This window comes from Sciurus carolinensis, chromosome 18 (assembly GCF_902686445.1).
Source record: "Sciurus carolinensis chromosome 18, mSciCar1.2, whole genome shotgun sequence".
In the NCBI taxonomy this organism is placed as follows: Eukaryota; Metazoa; Chordata; class Mammalia; order Rodentia; family Sciuridae; genus Sciurus; species Sciurus carolinensis.
The window spans coordinates 23,542,101-23,560,365 of record NC_062230.1 but is presented as its reverse complement, the minus strand read 5'-3'; the positions used below and the strand labels follow the sequence as shown (position 1 = coordinate 23,560,365).

Genomic DNA, 18,265 nt, shown 5'->3' with positions numbered 1-18,265 from the left:
GACCTATTTCTCTTCTGTATTTCACCTTTTCTTTGACCAGCTCTCAGATTTTGTTACTTGCCGTATCGTCGTTTCACATCTCCCCAAGTTTTAGCTGACTTTCCCTGGGGTGTCTTCGACTGATGTTGGGACCCTCAGACTCAGAGTGTTCAAACTTAAACTCATTATCTTGCCCCATACCACTTCCTCTGTCTGGATTCCCTTGCTCAAAAAAGTCAGCATATCCATGCATCCAGTAACCCTTCTAAAATCCTGAAATCAAGCTCAAGCTCTTCCTTTCTTAAAGTGTCTCATGAGCCAGCAGTTCACCATGCTGTACGAGTTCTAACCTCAAATACTGGGTTTTTTGTTTTTGTTTGAACTTCTCTCCTCTGTCTCATGCCAGTTGCCATGGTTGAGGTACTCACCATTTGGTCTAAAGTAAAATCCCCAAGAATATCTTTTTCTCTACCATCCTTACCCCACTTGTCAAACTAGACACCAGTCATGACCCATGTGTTGCATTTGGTTGTGTTATTATTTCTCTCATCTTTAATCTAGAATCACTGTTGGCTTATGACCTCTGTTAGTCCAGTTTTATTGAAAGGCTGCCATGCCCGGTGATTTACATATTGTTTGCTACTGCTTTTAAGTTACAGTGCCAGACTTGAATAGGTTCCAAAGCCATCTGGCCCACAAAAATGTTTATTAACTGGACCTTTACATAAAATGTTTGGTGACCCTGCACCAAAGGCTAAAATAACCAAAAGAGACATCCTGAACTTTTGTCACTTTTAGGAGCTATTTGAAATTGTGCATGTAAGGTTCTCTCATATTCTCAGTGGTATATCTCATACTCTGGAAACACTGTAAAATCTAAAAATTATTTACTTCTGAAGCTCTTCTTTCTGTAAAAATTTAAAGTCTAAAGGTAGGAAGCAAATAATTTGACTATTTTGTTACATGCTATGTATTTTGTAAGAAAAAACACATGAACTTACATCAGTCTAAATTCTTCCCAAACATGCTGTTATTAGTCACTTGAATTATCACCAGTCTTTGCTTCCCCTTTAATCTCTTTGAATAGATGTCCTATAATACACTACTGTGTGTGTGTGCGTGTGAGCGTGCACATGTGCGTGTGTACGTGTGCGTGTGTGTTTGCGTGTGCGTGTGCATTTGCAGTGCTGGGGGTTGAATCCAGGGGTGCTTGACCCCTGAGATATACACCCCAGCCCTTTATTTTTTGAGACTCACTAAGTTGCTGAGGCTGTTCTTGAACTTGTGATCCTCCTGCCTTGGCTTCCCAAGTTGCTGGGCTTACAGTTGAGCACCACCAGTCCTGGCTACATCTTTTTTTTTTTTTTAACCTCCTAATTTTTTAGTTGTAGAGGGTCACAATACCTTTCCTTATTTATTTGTTTATTTTTATGTGGTGCTGAGGACGGAACCCAGTGCCTCACACCTGCTGAGCAAGCGCGAGCTCTACCACGAGCCACGCTCCAGCCCGACTGTATTCTTTTTGAGGTGTGATACTAGAGCTGCCCCTTCCTCTTTTGATGATTAGGTGTGAGAGTAGGATGCTGATGGCATTCTGGATTTCAGATATTTCTAAGTAACATTCAGCCTTCTAAATCTTAGTTTGTCTACAGCATAGTACAGTTTGTAAAAATTTGTATTTTGCATTAAACTAAAAAAACCTGCTCTTTTGCATTAGCACAGAAATTTACAGTCTTAATGTTTTTATTTCCTGGGATAAAGTAGTGATGATCTACTTAATGGTATTCTTATATACTTATCCTCAGATAATTTTGAACACTGGATTTTGGCTTTCTTGTCTGAAAGGGGAAGTACATTATTTACTTCTTCAAGTCCGAAATAGCCCTGCCCCTGTGAAATGTGGTTTCTGAGGATGCGTGTTCTTTTCCCTCCTTTAGTTGAAATTGTTTCTCCTCCATGCCATTTATCTTTCTAAACTATAAATTTTTTCATAACCAAAAGTGCCTTATGACTTATTCTTGATATACAGTTTTTAGAATGGTCTTTAGTTTAGGTTTTGTTGAAATTCAAGTAGCATCCAGATTAAATGGGATTTTAGCTAATAATTACCAATGGTCTCTCCTTACTTTCCTAAAGGAAAATATAGCAAAAGACAGGTTTAGGTTACTGCCACTGGCTCCAAAAGCAGGAGTATACTAGAATCTGGCAACATTTTTTTACTAGTATAAAGGTAACAGAACTCTTTTGCAGAATATATTCTAGTGTTTGCTTTTTTGCTTTTCTTTAGTCTCATATTAAAAGGTCTCATTTTTTAAAAAAAAGTAGTCTAACCTATGGTTACTTTTGTGGTTTCTTTGCTTTTGTGTATAAAAAATGCTCTTCATTTATAACTTCGTGGTTTCATCTTTTGCCATTATGCTCTCCCCCGCCCCCCAGTGGTCATGATCGAACCCAGGGCTTTGGGCATGACTTACTTCTGATGTTTTAATCATTTGGTATTATTTTGGATATATTGTCTCATTTGAAAATATTTTTCGAGTACTGACTTTCTCCCCCACATTTAAAACACTAATCTTGACATATGCTTGAAGCTTGTCCTGGTTTTTCTGTTTAATATAAATGTTTGCGTATTCTCTCAGTGCAGTGCCGTTTAACTGCTACCTGATAGTGTGAATTTCCTCCCTTGTCAGTTCTGTTTGAGATTTATTGGGGCGTGGCAGTAGAGTTAGACTTCCATTTTTTAACATGAATCTTAAAGTCACTTTTAATTATATTGCGTGGTTAATATGTTTAACAGTTTCTTATAATTAAACTTGGAGAATTGTTACATTTTCCTATCTTAAGAACAAGTTTATATACATAATCAAGTTGTCTTCTGTGACCTGCAGTAAAATTTAATCATGTGGAGTTTAAGTATTTTTATGAGTATATTCCAAGTGATTTTATGAGTCTTACTGATTAGGATCTTTTTTCCATCACATTTTCTCATTGGAAATGGCTACAGGAAAACTTATTATTTTTTACATGTTGGTCTTTCTGATCTTTGTTAATTTCTCTCTCATTTGGGGTCCTATTTCCTGGGTTCATATTTCCAGTACAGGGTTAAAGAGTGTGCATGAAGGCATCCTTGACTTTCTCCTATTATGTGGGATGCCGCTGATCCTTTATTGTTAAATTCTGGGTCCGTTTTTTTATTTTTGATTGAGTAGTTTTGTTTTAGATGCCCAATCTCCTCTTTTTACTCTCACTTTACGAAATTGACAACACATGTGGCAAATAATGGCTGCAGAAATACTTTGGCAGTAGTCCAGGAGAGGCTCAGGTGATGAGTGAGGGATGTGTTTCAGTTTCGGAGGAAGATGGATGGATCGGGACTTGGTTACATTTGGGATTTTCTGTACACAGCCAGGGATAAAGGATCAGTCTTGGGTTTTAGAAACTCTCTGAGTTGAGGAAAAAGGAGAGTTGTATCTCTCCTCCTTTGGGAGGAGACATCTCTTGGTATAAATGCAGTTATCACTGTGTGCCTGATATCAAGGAGGAGATTTAGGTAAGCAAGTTCTATGATTTCTCACATTCTTCACGAGGGAGACCTGGTAAAATGAAAAACATGTTCTGGAGATTGAGCGGATAAATGATGCTAATCTCTAGCATGCATTAATTAATGATAATAATGGCCTTCATTTATTCAGTGTTATATGGATCAGATGTGGTTTACAGTTGTTGATCATTTAATCCTCATAACACTTGCATTGGGTTGGTTCTGTTACAGTTTTTACTTTGCAGATGAAGGAACTGAGCAGGGATCCTGCCTGTGACCATACAGGCAGTAGGTGATAGAATGCCTCAGTCCGCGTTTTCAGTCACTACCTATCTTGCTGACAGCATGAGTGAATGCTTTGCCTAAGATCGTATACTCAGCACAATAACTCCGTTAGGAAGTATCCCTACTTCACAGATTTTGGTTAGAAGTCCACTACATAAAATTCAGACTTAAGTCGGAATGTCTCTAGGGGCTCAGCCATATTTGTAGTCACCTTACTTCATGAAGGTTTCTGACAAATCTTGCTTGATTTCCGCAGTTAACCTCTGAATGGTGATTTTTTTTTTCATCTGCAGAGCAAAGGCAATGCCTAGGCGGTGGGGTCGTTCCAGCTCTTCAAGGCTCACGACATGTAGCACCGAGCGCCAAACATCTGTTAGTGGTGCTGGTGTGGATGTCGTTGTGCCGATTCGTTTTCACTCAGTGAGATCGATTTTTTAGTACCCTTTATTTCGTGAAAATTCCTTTTCATGAGCACTGAGTGACAACAAACTTCCTCTGACAATTTAACAACATGATTCCTAAACAGGGAATAGAAATTAGACTCACCTTTGAAGCTTTAAAATACATATTTGGTGAATTACATACACATTTCTGGTCTCAGTAGTCCTTTTTCCTGCCAATCTTTCTGGCTTATCTTTTACTTCTTAACAGTACAGACTTTGAGAGAAAGTTTACCAGCAGAATCTGATTTTCGGTATTAGTAAAACACCCTAATAGCACTTTAGATTTATTTCCTAGGCCTAAAACCCTTTGAGATTGTTCGTTAAGTGTGGAATATGCTGGGTGTGGTGGCACATGCCTATAATCCCAGAGTCGGGGAGGCTGAGGCATGAGCACTGTGAGTTCAAAGCCAGCCTCAGCAACTTAGCAAGGCCCTAGTTCAGTCCCCAGAACCAAAAAAAAAAAGTGTGGGACATGATTTGAGTGTGTGCATTTAAAAGCTGTCCATGTGATTCTGTCTCTTATTCTAGTGGAGAACTACACCACAAGCAACCCCCTCAAGACAGACTGAACATCTTATATAGGTTAATATCCCTGAGGAAGGTCTTCCTACCAGATCCTTAAGCCTAGTGAGAATAAAGAACCAGGGAATCATCAGAAACATCGGGACTGCCTGGCCTGTAGTGAAATAACTAGACAATAAAACAGCAGAGAATCTAAGATTATAGGATTAAATGACTGGTCATTTATGGTCCTTAATGTCAGCAGCTGACTTTTTGATCATGATAATTTGGTGATCTTCATATATCAATCTTTGTTTTTCTGTTGACTCTTTTAATAAACTTGGCTACACAGGTAAATCAAGAAACTTTGAGTTAAACTGAAAGTAATTCTTGCTGAATGCAGTATTTTATTTGAATGTAGACGCTGATGAAATGGAAATATAATGGAAAAGACTTTGGAATTCTTATGAAGTGAAAAGAGTTGTGTGGACAGACTATTCTAGAAACACAGGATGGGAAAAGGACCTGTAATATATTGTTAATATAATTGATCAGGTTTAGTCTGCTTTACCCAACTTTATCCCAGCCTATTCTCTCCCACGTCCAGCCTCTGAGTCTGGGTTGCTCTGTTATCATAACACATCACTACCACCAGTCCCTCTGATGTCAGAATTCTTTTACTGGCTGGTGTGTTAACAGTTTGTTCATTCAGCAAATGTATATTGAGGAACTGTTATGTTCTAGGGCCTTAGGATAATATTCACGAGCAAAGCTACAAAATCCTCTGCCCGTATAAACTTACTGGGTATGGAAAGTTGGTGACTTCAAGATAAGCAGTGTTCTTAGAGCCACCCTGCCGAGCACCTTATCTCGTTAAGGTTGGGGAACCTCATGTAGTCATGATACACTTGCCATTTTTCTGAAGACCGGTTTGTATCATTTTGAAACTGACTAGCACTTTATAAACAGTGTACTTCTCCTCTATTCTAGATATAAACCACAATACTTCAGGATCCCATTATGAAAATTCCCAACAGGGACCTGTGTCTTCTACGAGTGACTCCAGCACAGACTGTAAGAATGCTGTTGTGAGCGACTTGTTGGAAGAAGGAGCATGGCCTTCAGTCCCTGGCAGTGATCCAGAATTGGCTTCAGAATGTATGGATGCTGATTCTGCCTCCAGTTCTGAATCAGAGAGAAACATCACTATCATGGCTTCAGGGAGCACAGGTGGTGAAAAAGATAGCCTTCGGAATAGCACTGGACTTGGTTCCCAAAACAAGTTTGTGGTTGGTAGCAGCAGCAATAATGTGGGCCATGGAAGTAGTACTGGACCATGGGGTTTCTCCCATGGAGCCATAATAAGCACATGTCAGGTTTCTGTGGATGCTCCTGAAAGCAAATCAGAAAGTAGCAACAATAGAATGAATGCTTGGGGCACTGTAAGTTCTTCATCAAATGGAGGGTTAAATCCAAGCACTTTGAATTCAGCTAGCAACCATGGTGCCTGGCCAGTATTAGAGAACAATGGACTTGCCCTAAAAGGGCCTGTAGGGAGTGGTAATTCTGGCATCAATATTCAGTGCAGTACCATAGGCCAGATGCCTAACAATCAGAGTATTAACTCTAAAGCGAGTGGTTCTTCTACCCATGGTACCTGGGGAAGCCTTCAGGAAACTTGTGAATCTGAAGTAAGTGGTACACAGAAGGTTTCATTCAGTGGTCAGCCTCAAAATATTACCACTGAAATGACTGGACCAAATAACACTACTAACTTTATGACCTCTAGTTTACCAAACTCTGGTTCAGTACAGAATAATGAACTGCCTAGTAATACAGGGGCCTGGCGTGTGAGCACAATGAATCATCCTCAAATACAGGCTCCATCAGTTATGAATGGCACTTCCCTTTCTCACCTTAGCAATGGAGAGTCAAAAAGTGGAGGCTCTTATGGTACTACATGGGGTGCCTATGGTTCTAATTACTCTGGAGACAAATGTTCAGGCCCTAATGGCCAAGCTAATGGTGACACTGTGAATGCAACTCTAATGCAGCCTGGCATAAATGGGCCTATGGGCACTAACTTTCAAGTTAACACAAATAAAGGAGGAGGTGTATGGGAGTCTGGGGCAGCGAATTCCCAGAGTACGACGTGGGGAAGTGGAAATGGTGCGAATTCTGGAGGAAGTCGAAGAGGATGGGGAACCCCTGCACAAAACACTGGCACTAATATACCCAGCGTTGAGTGGAACAAACTGCCTAGCAATCAGCATTCCAATGACAGTGCAAATGGCAACGGTAAGAAGTTTACAAATGGATGGAAGTCTACTGAAGAAGAGGATCAGGGTTCTGCCACGTCTCAGACAAATGAGCAAAACAGCGTGTGGGCCAAAACAGGAGGTGCAGTGGAGAGCGACGGTAGTACAGAAAGCACTGGACGCCCAGAGGAGAAGGCAGCTGGGGAAAGTCAGAGTAGAGACAGAAGGAAGGTTGATCAGCACACATTACTCCAAAGCATTGTGAACAGGACTGACTTAGACCCACGTGTCCTATCCAATTCTGGCTGGGGACAGACTCCTATTAAGCAGAATACTGCCTGGGACACCGAAACATCACCTAGAGGGGAGAGAAAGACTGACAATGGGACAGAGGCCTGGGGAAGCTCTGCAGCACAGACTTGTAACTCAGGGGCATGTGTAGAGAAGACGAGCCCTAATAGTAATGATACCTCGTCTGTATCAGGGTGGGGCGATCCCAGACCTGCTCTGAGGTGGGGAGATTCCAAAGGCTCAAACTGCCAGGGGGGGTGGGAAGATGATTCTGCTGCTACAGGAATGATCAAGAGCAATCAGTGGGGGAATTGCAAAGAAGAGAAGTCTGCGTGGAATGATTCGCAAAAGAACAAACAGGGATGGGGTGATGGACAGAAGTCAAGCCAAGGTTGGTCCGTTTCTGCCAGTGATAACTGGGGAGAAACCTCAAGGAGTAACCATTGGGGGGAGGCTAATAAAAAATCCAGCTCAGGAGGTAGTGACAGTGATAGGTCCGTTTCTGGTTGGAATGAACTTGGTAAAACTAGTTCTTTTACGTGGGGAAATAACATAAATCCAAATAATTCATCAGGATGGGATGAATCTTCTAAACCTAATCCTTCCCAGGGATGGGGAGACCCTCCAAAGTCTAATCAGTCTCTAGGTTGGGGAGATTCGTCAAAGCCAGTCAGTTCTCCAGACTGGAACAAGCAACAAGACATTGTTGGATCCTGGGGAATCCCACCAGCTACAGGCAAACCACCTGGCACAGGCTGGCTCGGGGGACCCATACCAGCCCCAGCAAAAGAAGAAGAACCCACTGGCTGGGAGGAACCATCCCCAGAATCCATACGACGCAAAATGGAGATTGATGATGGAACTTCTGCCTGGGGAGATCCAAGCAAATACAACTACAAAAATGTGAACATGTGGAACAAAAATGTCCCAAATGGCAGCAGCCGTTCAGACCAGCAAGCACAGGTACATCAGCTGCTGCCATCTGCAAGTGCCATCTCCAGCAAAGAGGCAAGCAGTGGCTCTGGTAAGCTTTCACTTTATGGAGTCTGGTAGTTTACAAAGCCCTTCAGAGTATTCTGAAAGCAGATTTTGTATCAGCTTGCTGTTGCTATAAGGTCTGTTAACAAAGTGCTACCCGATACACGTGGAGGCCTTTTTCTCTAAAAGCTTGGGGAAAATTACAGAGGTGAAGTTCAGCCAGGTAGTTGAGCTCCATACATCTTGCAATATTGTCTGTGAACCCTCTATACTCTGTTCTTTATTGGGGGTGTATTATTGGAAAAGTGAGGTCACATGGGGATATTATGTACTTCTCCCATTGTTTTTAATCAGGCATTAATTTTTTTGGTTTTATTATTTGACTGGAATACCCTGAAAGTAAAAGTTATCTAAATACAGTGCTCTCTAAATATCTGGTACTGTATTTGTCCTTAAAAGGAAGGGATTTTTTTTGGTTTGTTTTACAGTGCTGGTGACTGACAGGTAAGTGCCCCTCCAGCTGGTTTTTTTGTTTGTTTTTTAAGGTAGGCATGAAATCCAAATCTGTTTAGATTCAGTGTGTGTGTGATTGAACATTTGGTAATACCTTTCTTGCGTATTCTTATTTTTATATAATGATCTAATTCTTATCTCTACAAATTATTTTTTTAAGATGTTGATAGACCTTTATTTTATTCATTTATTTATATGTGCTGCTGAGAATCAAACCTGGAACTGAGAATCAAACCCAATGCCTCACACATGCTAGGGAAGCACTCTACCACTGAGCCACAATCCCAGCCCCTCTCTAAATTATTTTAACAATATTTTCATTAAATGTGATTGGCATGCATTATCTTCGTTAATGTAGTTTTTATTGAACAGTCTCATTAAACATAAAGATAGGAATGTTTTCATGAACTAGCTTGTCAGCCCCTAATTTTTAATTCTAGTTCATTGAATTAGGTTTAATTCTTAGAAGAAACAGTTATTTATCTAAGGGGAAGCCTCCTTGTTTGGGTTCTTTTAACAAAATATGTTTATGGCTTTGGTTTTCTTGGCTTTGGACAACTTTAGTCTAATACTTTAATAAATATTATCCAGCATATATAAAAGTAGTATACTTAGCCATTGTTAGTCATGAAGTTTGTTGTTTTTCCAGTACAGTGCTGTGGAAAAGTTATTCCTTTGATAAGAATTATAGTCATTTAGTTAATAGTATAAATGTTTTCACTGTTACCCAGCTTCATCACCTTATAGTCACTATTTTGGTTTAGAAAGACTTGACTTTACTAGGAATTAAACTCATCCTTAAAGAAGTATCCCCTCCCCCGCACCCCCATAATTAAGGCTAGTCAAGAGAATCTACTCTAGGCCCAGAGGGCAATTTTGTAAGAAGAGGTTTAAAAAAAAAAAAAAGAAATCCCACCATGAAGTTAAATTTGTCAGTGGGAAATGGTTTGTCTTCTTTTTATAAAACAAATACCATCTCTCCTACCTACCACAGCATCATTATTCGTATATAAATGTGAAATTCTTCATCCTTGGTTCCCTACTATTCTTTATTGTCCCTTATTCCACTGTATTTTCTTAGCATCTATGCTGATGACTTTTTTCCCATACTTTCTAAAGGCTGGGGTGAGCCCTGGGGGGAGCCTTCTACTCCAGCCACAACTGTGGATAATGGTACTTCAGCGTGGGGTAAACCCATAGACAGTGGTCCCAGCTGGGGGGAACCAATTGCTTCGGCATCCAGTACATCCACGTGGGGCTCCAGCTCTGTTGGTCCACAAGCGTTAAGCAAATCTGGTAAGTTACCCTTGATCCCTGCTGGCTAGTAAGTAGCACTGACTGCAGTTAAATAATTGGATAATGCTTCTACATTGTTGATGATATTGGTATAATATGGCATACCAGATAATACTGAGCACTTGGCTTTTTAAGTTTATAACATGATTTGTTCATCTTTGTGAATTTTCTTCTGTTCTCATTTTCTTAAATTGTAGTTATTAATGATTTACATATTCCTTACCAAGTTTAAATTATATTTTACCAGATTGGACAATCTAGAAGTAGTCTAGCAGCTTTCATGCCATCTAACCTGAGAGACTGAAAGAACATAACTTGGGACACATCTCTAAACTGCCAGATATTTCCCAAATAATTCATTTAATGCGGGAGACACCTAGGATTCAGATTAATGTCACTGTCCCATTCACTATGTACAGCATACCTTAGAGGAATCTCAAAGGCCATGTGTAGAGAGAAAATGCTTTCTGCTTATGACTTCTCTGGCCACTCTTGAAAATATTTATCAATTTGATTTTTTCAAATTTCATTCATATTACTATGCAGATTAAGTGGGGACACATGAAAGCCACCATTATCTGTGTTTAGAGATCCTGTAATTTGTAAAGGTATAGGGGAAGCGTTATTAAATTTTTTTTAATAAAAATAAAGTTTTAATTGAACTTTAGCTCAATATAAAACATAAACATTCCTATTATATAAATTTGGCAAGAGACATAGCATTTATTTTTTCTTTTGTTTTAGGATCCCTCTCTTTTTTTTAGTTGTAGATGGACACAGTGCCTTAATTTTATTTATTTATTTTTATGTGGTGCCGAGGATTGACGCAGTGCCTCACACATGCTAGGTGAAAGCTCTACCACTGGGCTACAACCCCAGCCCCCTCTCTCCACTCTTTAATGCATGCTTGTCCTCCAGAAAGAATTGTTGATTAAAGTCTGTTTCTCTTTATCACAAATCCACAATCAGGGCCAAAATCTATGCAAGATGGCTGGTGCGGTGATGATATGCCATTGCCTGGAAATCGCCCCGCCGGCTGGGAAGAGGAGGAGGATGTAGAGATTGGAATGTGGAATAGTAACTCATCTCAAGAGCTCAACTCATCTTTAAATTGGCCACCATATACCAAGAAAATGTCATCGAAGGTAAACATTTCAAGGGCAAAGCCCTTGAAACTTTAAGTTCCAAAGGTAGTTTACCCACAGAAGACTAATCTGCCTGCCCATTTATGGCGATCAGTCTAGTCCAGGCAGTCCCCAACTTAGCTGTAGCCTCTTATATGGGCAGCCACCTAGGAAAACATAAGCCCACAGGAACTTCCTTTCTCCCCACTGCTACAGCTTGGGATTTCTCCTCCTCCCCCTCCACCAGTGCTGCCTGGGGCAACCGCTCATCCCAGGGCGGCGCCTGCAGTGGTGAGGATGAAGAGAAGGCAGTCTCCATGTTGGCTCTGTGTTCCACTGCCAGTTCATCTCCCATTCCTCCTCCCACCTGGAGGCCCTGACGTCCCCCTTGCCGAGTCACCATTCTCCTGTTCATCTGCCAGCTTTGTCCCTTCCTCATCCCAGAAGGTCCTGTGACAAAAATCCCTAGATATGGGCTGAGTTTGATTTTGTTTTTGTATATGGAAGATTTATTCCCAAACCTGGCTTTATATCAGAATCATATGGCATTTATTAAGTAGATTTCTTAGACCCATGTCTACTAAAGTTTGGAAATTGGGCCAAGGTTCCTGTCCTAAACAGGCTCCCCAACTGTCTCTGATACAATCCAGGTTTAGGAACCTCTAGTTTAGAGTACTGGTTCTCTAAGCTGAGATGGGGCTGATGTCAGATTCTCCTGGGGACATCTTTCAAAATATGTTCCTAATCTCCCAGGTGATTCTAACATGTCTTCCCCACCCTATTTGAGAATGCTTACCTTAGAAGTCAGATGTCCAGTGGGTAGCTGGACTAGCTGACTACCAAGGCCTACCATTTCACTTCATACTTTCTCCCTTTGGCTGAATTTACCTATTGCCTTGCCATATGGCTTATGAAATGCGTCCACATGTTTTACATAAATCATTTGATCCTCATAACTTTCTAAGATAGGATACTGATGAGGAATGAGGCTGGAAAAGGTGTCTTGCCCAAATTTGCATAACTAGTGACAGAGCAAGGACTTAAGTTTAGGTCTTCCGATTCCAAACCCTGTGTTCTTCCCACTGGACCATGCTGTTTTGTGACTTTGTCTTTCCTTACAGGGTCTGAGTGGCAAAAAAAGGAGAAGGGAAAGGGTGTGTAGCCTTTTTACTCTTTCTCCTTTGTTTCTACTAGTAAAACTCTTTAGAAAGCAACTGCAAACATTTATTTAGCTTCTGCTGTGTGCCAGGTACTGTGCTTGGTGCTGGGGATTGAAATTCACTTACGATACAAGCTGTGCGTTCAAGGAGCTCATAGTCACATATGGGGCATTAGGAGAGCTTCCTAAGAGTGTCAGCTGAAATTTGGAAGATGCCTGGGATGGGATGTATTAAGGAAAATAGTAACCTGACATTACTAAAATGCAGACTTTCTAGAAAGAAGTAACAAGATCTGGCTCTGAGTTAAATTAAGGAGAGACTGTTAAGGTGTTTTCAGTATCACGCCAAGGAGTTCGAACTTTATTTTATATAAAGTATAGAGCCAGTGAAAAAGAATAGAAGGCAACATCAGTGGATTTTTAAAAAATTATTTTTACAACTAACCAATTGTAGTCTGAAATATAAATTGGAACAGGAGAGACCAGATTAGGAATCTCAGGAAGCTTTTGCATTAATTCAAGTTAGAAAAGAGGGTTTGATTTGGGAAATAAAAACGAATGGGTAGTTGAAGGGACTAATTTGAGAGACATTTCAAAATAGAAGGGACTAAGAACTTGGCACCTAGTTAGAGGGGGTGGGAGTAAAAGAGAAAAAGGAATCAAAGATGACTTGAGAACCTTGGAGAGGGTTAGGTGCTTGCTTCAGAGACCTGCATTTCGGGGGTTAATTATGAAGCTGAGTTCTGTTTCAGTCAGAAGGAACAGGTAGTAGCAATGGGAAAGGGAAACTCAGGCAGCAGACTGAGAATGGTCTGCCGTCTTCACGTGAATAGGAGGCTATCTCTGGCTGCCAGCCTCTCTGGCTGCCAGACTACTGCTGATGACCGGCCTTCGTTGGTTCAGCTCAGGTCTCAGAGTAGTTTCTGTACCTTCCATTCCCCAACCAGCCTCAGAGCCAACACTAAGCAGGAGGGATTCCAGCTTCAACTACTGCTGGAGATGCTGTGTTCTTGGCAACACAAATAGAAAATTTAAATGTCTTTTCATATGGAAATGCATGGTATTTGGTTTTTTTTTGTTTTTTTCTTTTCAGTACCATGCACATAGCATCACTAAATTTATAGATTATTTTCTTTGGACTAACGAGAATCAAATCACTATTTTTCATTTTGGTATGAGAATCAAAATTATAATAAATCAAATTATAATAAACCTTACAGAACAGAGTCCATTTAGAGGCCCTTTTTTTATTTTGTGGGTCATCAAGGCCTTTGCTTCTGTCTTTTCCTTCTGACTGCTTGCCTTTAGAGATTTCTCTGTACATTACAGCTATACCAGAGGACTGGAGCAAAGGAAGTTGAAAGTCAAATAAGTTGATTTTATAATTGTCAACAACTCTGATAAGAGTTGATTGGAGGAGAAATTATTGACTAAAAATGAGAGTTGGGAATTGTCTTGAAGTTTTATTAATCCATCATTATACCCAGATCAATAGAGACTGCTGTGGCATCTTTTCTACTCTTTTATTTTACAAAGGGAATGATGAAAGGTGGAAACAAACAAGAAGAAGCATGGATAAATCCTTTTGTTAAACAGTTTTCAAATATCAGTTTTTCGGTAAGTGTGTTTTCCAGTAACCACCCCCCTTTCAGTAGTGGTCCATAGTTTATCCCAATTTCATTTTTTCATTTTCTTAAAAGTCATTCCTCATCTTTGGGTCTGTAAAATATCTTTGCAATTAGACTAAAATTGACCTTCAAACCTTAATTTTTATAATGTAAGCTAAAAACCCTGATCACATCTCATTGAAAATTTTAATTTAAATATAATGGAAAATGAAGTGTTGTGATCTATTTGAATTTCAGATAGTGAAATACATTAAAGTTTGCTTTTATTTGTTTTCATTGACAAATTAAGTCCTGCTAACATGTCACTTTTTCTTACTTCAGAGAGACTCACCAGAAGAAAATGTACAGAGCAATAAGATGGACCTTTCTGGAGGTGAGAGAAAATTAAATCAGTTTGAGTTTATGTTTATCACTGATAAACAGGTGTACCCAGAATGTGGTCTTACTCAAAGAGCCCTAACCCAGACCAGGAGAGGAGACCTGGGCTCCTAACTGTAGTGTTCCTTTGTTGTCCTGTGTAAAATTCTGTGGTTAAATGAGTGCGTGTCAGTATAGGTCTAAGGAATGGTGATACTAGTCTGTTACTAGAGTCCTGACAGGAGTGGGCATTCCTCAGTGAGGTAGTTTTCTCAGTTAGGGAACCACATGTATAAAGGCCTAGATGTGACAAAGGCATCTTAGAGCATACTTCAGAAATGGCAAGTAGTTCCATGTAATGAGGCAAGAAATACAAAATTGATGGTCAGAGAAGGCGCTGCAAGCGGCAGATAATGAAGGTTCCCTTGGGTAAAGGTGCCAAGAGAGCTAGGCGCTAAATCAGGAGAACTTGACCTTTAGTCTGAAAATATGAGATTGAAGAGCTTTAAGCAGAGGAATTGAATGGTTTAGATTTGTGTTTTAGAAAAATAACGCTGGCCATAGATTGAAAATACCTCAGGGCAGGACACACTGGCAGCAGAGGACAGAGGATCCGAGGGATGGCAAAACTACGTAGAGCCTTGCTACAGTAGCTGGTCATCACTTTCAGAGCTCAGACTGAGAAAGTGAATGGAAAGAATCTAATCCAGTGGTGACACGGGATTAGCATCAACAGGAGTCACTACTATCAGCTGTCTCTCTGCCTTATTATGGAGGGTGAGGGGCTTGTGATGAAAGCCAACTCAGCTTCCTTGCCTGGACACTGCAGTGGGTAGTCTGGTCAGAAGAGAGGAACCTTATGGTAATTTGAACAAAGTTTAGTGTAAAGAATTATTAACTCTAGCAAGGAATTAGGATAACAAGGAATTGGTTAGAAAAAGGTAAAGAAACTCGAAAGAAGATCTGAGTAGCAGATAGAAGAACTTGCTAAACTTGGGACGGAGACAGCATGCCCAGGAAGAGTTTCATGCCTCCTTTTGAACTCCGGTCTCCTGGGCACAACCATGGCTTACTGCTGAGCAGAGAAGGCACTGTGATGCCACCCCAGAGGAATTGTGGGAGTCTACCCGTTAGGGTAGCAGAGAGTGGCGTTCGTAGAAGAGGTGTCTCGCCAGTGGCACTGCTCCACAAAACCGCCAGAGGGGTGCTGGTGGCAGCTGCTGGTTCCTGGAAAGGGAGCATGGTGGGAACCTGGTGCTGGAAAAGCTGCCTCTGGTGCTGGAAAAGCTGCCTCTGGTGCTGGAGAGGACACTCCAGAACCAGGGAACCAGATCTTGTTTACACTGTCTCTTCTGCACCCTTTATTGACATGGCTTCATGCCAGCTAGCAAAGGGAAAAATATGTAACAGACCCAAATCCATTTTTTTTCACAAAGCAGCCAAAAAGGTTGAACATGTAACTGAGAGGAAGTAAGTCAGTGATCAGTACGGTTCACCCCAGCCTTCTGCTCCCTGCCTTCTGGATCACATTTGACCTCCAGTGACAGTGGCAAACAGCTCTTTCTACTGAACAGGATACAGCTAGCTTTCTTTAAAATGAGGAAGATGAGAAGCTGTTTAGTCCCAGTAGTCATTGTTTCAATCATTAGCTCTGTTAATTACCCCTTGAGTTCAGCACAGCTTTTTACCAAAAACACCAAATTATAAAATATTTCTATTAACTTTTGAGTAAGGTGAAAATGAGAAAGAGAAGGAAGGTAGTGGCTGACCCATACAAAATGCACAGACGTGTGAGAAGCAGAAGAAACCGGGTAAAACCATTACAAATTTGAGTCCCCCTTCCTCTAAAGCTTAGGACCATAAATCCTTAAAATATTGGAGTATTTTGGGTTTTGGAATATTTACATAAACTACCGGTGGAACATCCCTAATCCAAAATGCTTCAACATCCAGAATTTCTTGAGTATCATATACACAAAAAGGTTCAGATTTGGGGTTTTCAAATTGGAGTGCCTCATCCTGTGCCATCCTTATTTGGTAGTTGGTCACAACCCGTGGACAGTGTCAGCGTCTTCCTTCTTTCACTTGTTATTCTTTACTTACTCTTCTCTCAAGTTGAACCTTAGCTGTTCTAGGTCCCTTAACTAGTTGGATGACCCAAACCTTTACTCTGTTTACACCCTGCATTTTTTAGTTGCTGTAGTTTTTTGGGCTTGGACAGTTGGGCGGGGGAGTATACGAAGCCCCAGAGAACCCTCTGGGTTCATAGTCTCATTGCTTTCATTCCCTGTCAGAAAACCACTTTCCCCTCAGTAGTCAGAGTCATTCTCTCCGGTCAGCAGACCACCCTGCCACAAGGAGTACAGATGTCCAGGTGGCCATCATCACCTTCCATTGTGTGGAACCATTTTTGTGTCTTTTGGAGGAAGTGTTCTCTCTTAAGGACTAAGTTCGCTAAGAAGAGTTAGCAGAACAGGAAGCAAGGATTCTGTAAGTGGCCTAGTAGCTATGATTGTATGAGAGAGACCGCTCCCACTTTCATCTTTCTGTGAATTCTGGCAGTGGGAGAGATGAATTCTTGTATCCTGTAAGACAGAAGCCCTCCTTCTAGGATGTTGTCCCCGTAACTTGCTTTGTAGCGGAGTCTTTAGTAGCCATTGTACCCGTCTCTCGATTAGTCACTTTCAGATGATGGTCATAAGCGCACTACTGTACTTCCTTTGCTATGAGAAGAATTCTTGACCTAAAGTGTGACTTGACTTGTCACTGTGCTCTGACAATGGATAAAGTATTCTGTGAGACCATAGATGGCAGAAGCTTTGTAGACAAGAAAAATCCACATCCAGAAGATGTGTGTCGTCCGTCCTGTGAGGACAAATTTCTGCTTCTTCCATGGTTCAGTGAATGACAGAAGTAGCTCTGGTTCATGCTGGTGGAACTTGCTGGAAATCTGTCCTCTCAGGTTCTGGGAAGGGCTGTTCATGGAGAGATAACTCAACAGAGACACTACTGCAAGACTGGAGATAGGAGAGAAGCTGGCCACAAAACACTGCTGACCACCCAGGCTCTGGAGAAGCCGGGAGTGCAGCTGAAGCCTGCCTAGAGAGCCCTGGAACCCAAGGCTGCACTTTCTCCTCTACTCTCTCCAGCGCCCTCTACTGACAAAACCTCAGTACCAGCTGGCAAAGGAAAAAAACCCAAGGGGCCATATATATTTTCATAGAAGCAGGCAAAAAGGGTGAATTTGGAACTGAGAGCCAACAGATCAATAACTGGTCATTATTTGAGATAAGAGATAAGAATATAGTAGAAATGGCAGGTTTGATAAGACATTGAATTTGAAGTTACTACTAAGACCACATGGCAACGTCTAGTAAGCTGGATACGAAGCCCAGAATAGGTAGGAATGGGGATAACACGTGTAATTAACTAGACATGGACGGTAGTAAAAGCCGTAAGACTAGATTGGCCAGAGATAGTTGTAGAGTAGAGGACCACAGACAGAAATAATCCTAGACAGTAACAAATGACATTTAAGAAATGATCCTGAGAGAAGCAGGATAAGTTAGAGTAATTTTTCTGAAGCCAAGTGAGCGTAGAGTTTGAAAAGAAAATGGCTGTCATGGAATAAGTTGGACATTGATTTCTGAAGAGCCTCATTAAAGGACTGATAAAACTAAGGGGAGAGCACCACTTTTAGCACCGAGTTGATTTGGAAAGGGATGTCGAAGTGTTGGGAAATGGTTTGTGCAGAATCTTTTAATAAGCTTTTAAAAGATTATTTGCACGGGCAAGAGTGATGTTGATCAGGAAGGAATAATTTGGAAAAACATAAAAAAGAAAGTTGGTTGAATTTGGTTATAGGGTTAGATGTAGAGAGTTAGGCAAAGAATTCAGAAGGACTGGGTTGGG

The 18,265-nt window shown here is 40.9% G+C and overlaps 1 protein-coding gene across 8 annotated transcripts in view; it reads left to right on the top strand.

Annotated features, from left to right (window-relative positions):
- Positions 1 to 18,265, top strand: part of Tnrc6a (trinucleotide repeat containing adaptor 6A) — a 93,709-nt gene that overhangs the window by 49,149 nt on the left and 26,295 nt on the right. For 7 of the 8 annotated variants that reach the window (XM_047532691.1, XM_047532689.1, XM_047532692.1 and 4 more), the window contains 6 exons: positions 5,740 to 8,322; positions 9,909 to 10,085; positions 11,055 to 11,230; positions 12,331 to 12,363; positions 13,905 to 13,985; positions 14,318 to 14,369. In XM_047532691.1, the coding sequence (XP_047388647.1) occupies positions 5,740 to 8,322; positions 9,909 to 10,085; positions 11,055 to 11,230; positions 12,331 to 12,363; positions 13,905 to 13,985; positions 14,318 to 14,369 (3,102 nt within the window). The remainder of the gene's footprint in view (positions 1 to 5,739; positions 8,323 to 9,908; positions 10,086 to 11,054; positions 11,231 to 12,330; positions 12,364 to 13,904; positions 13,986 to 14,317; positions 14,370 to 18,265) is intronic. The other variant, XM_047532690.1, reaches the window with a different exon arrangement.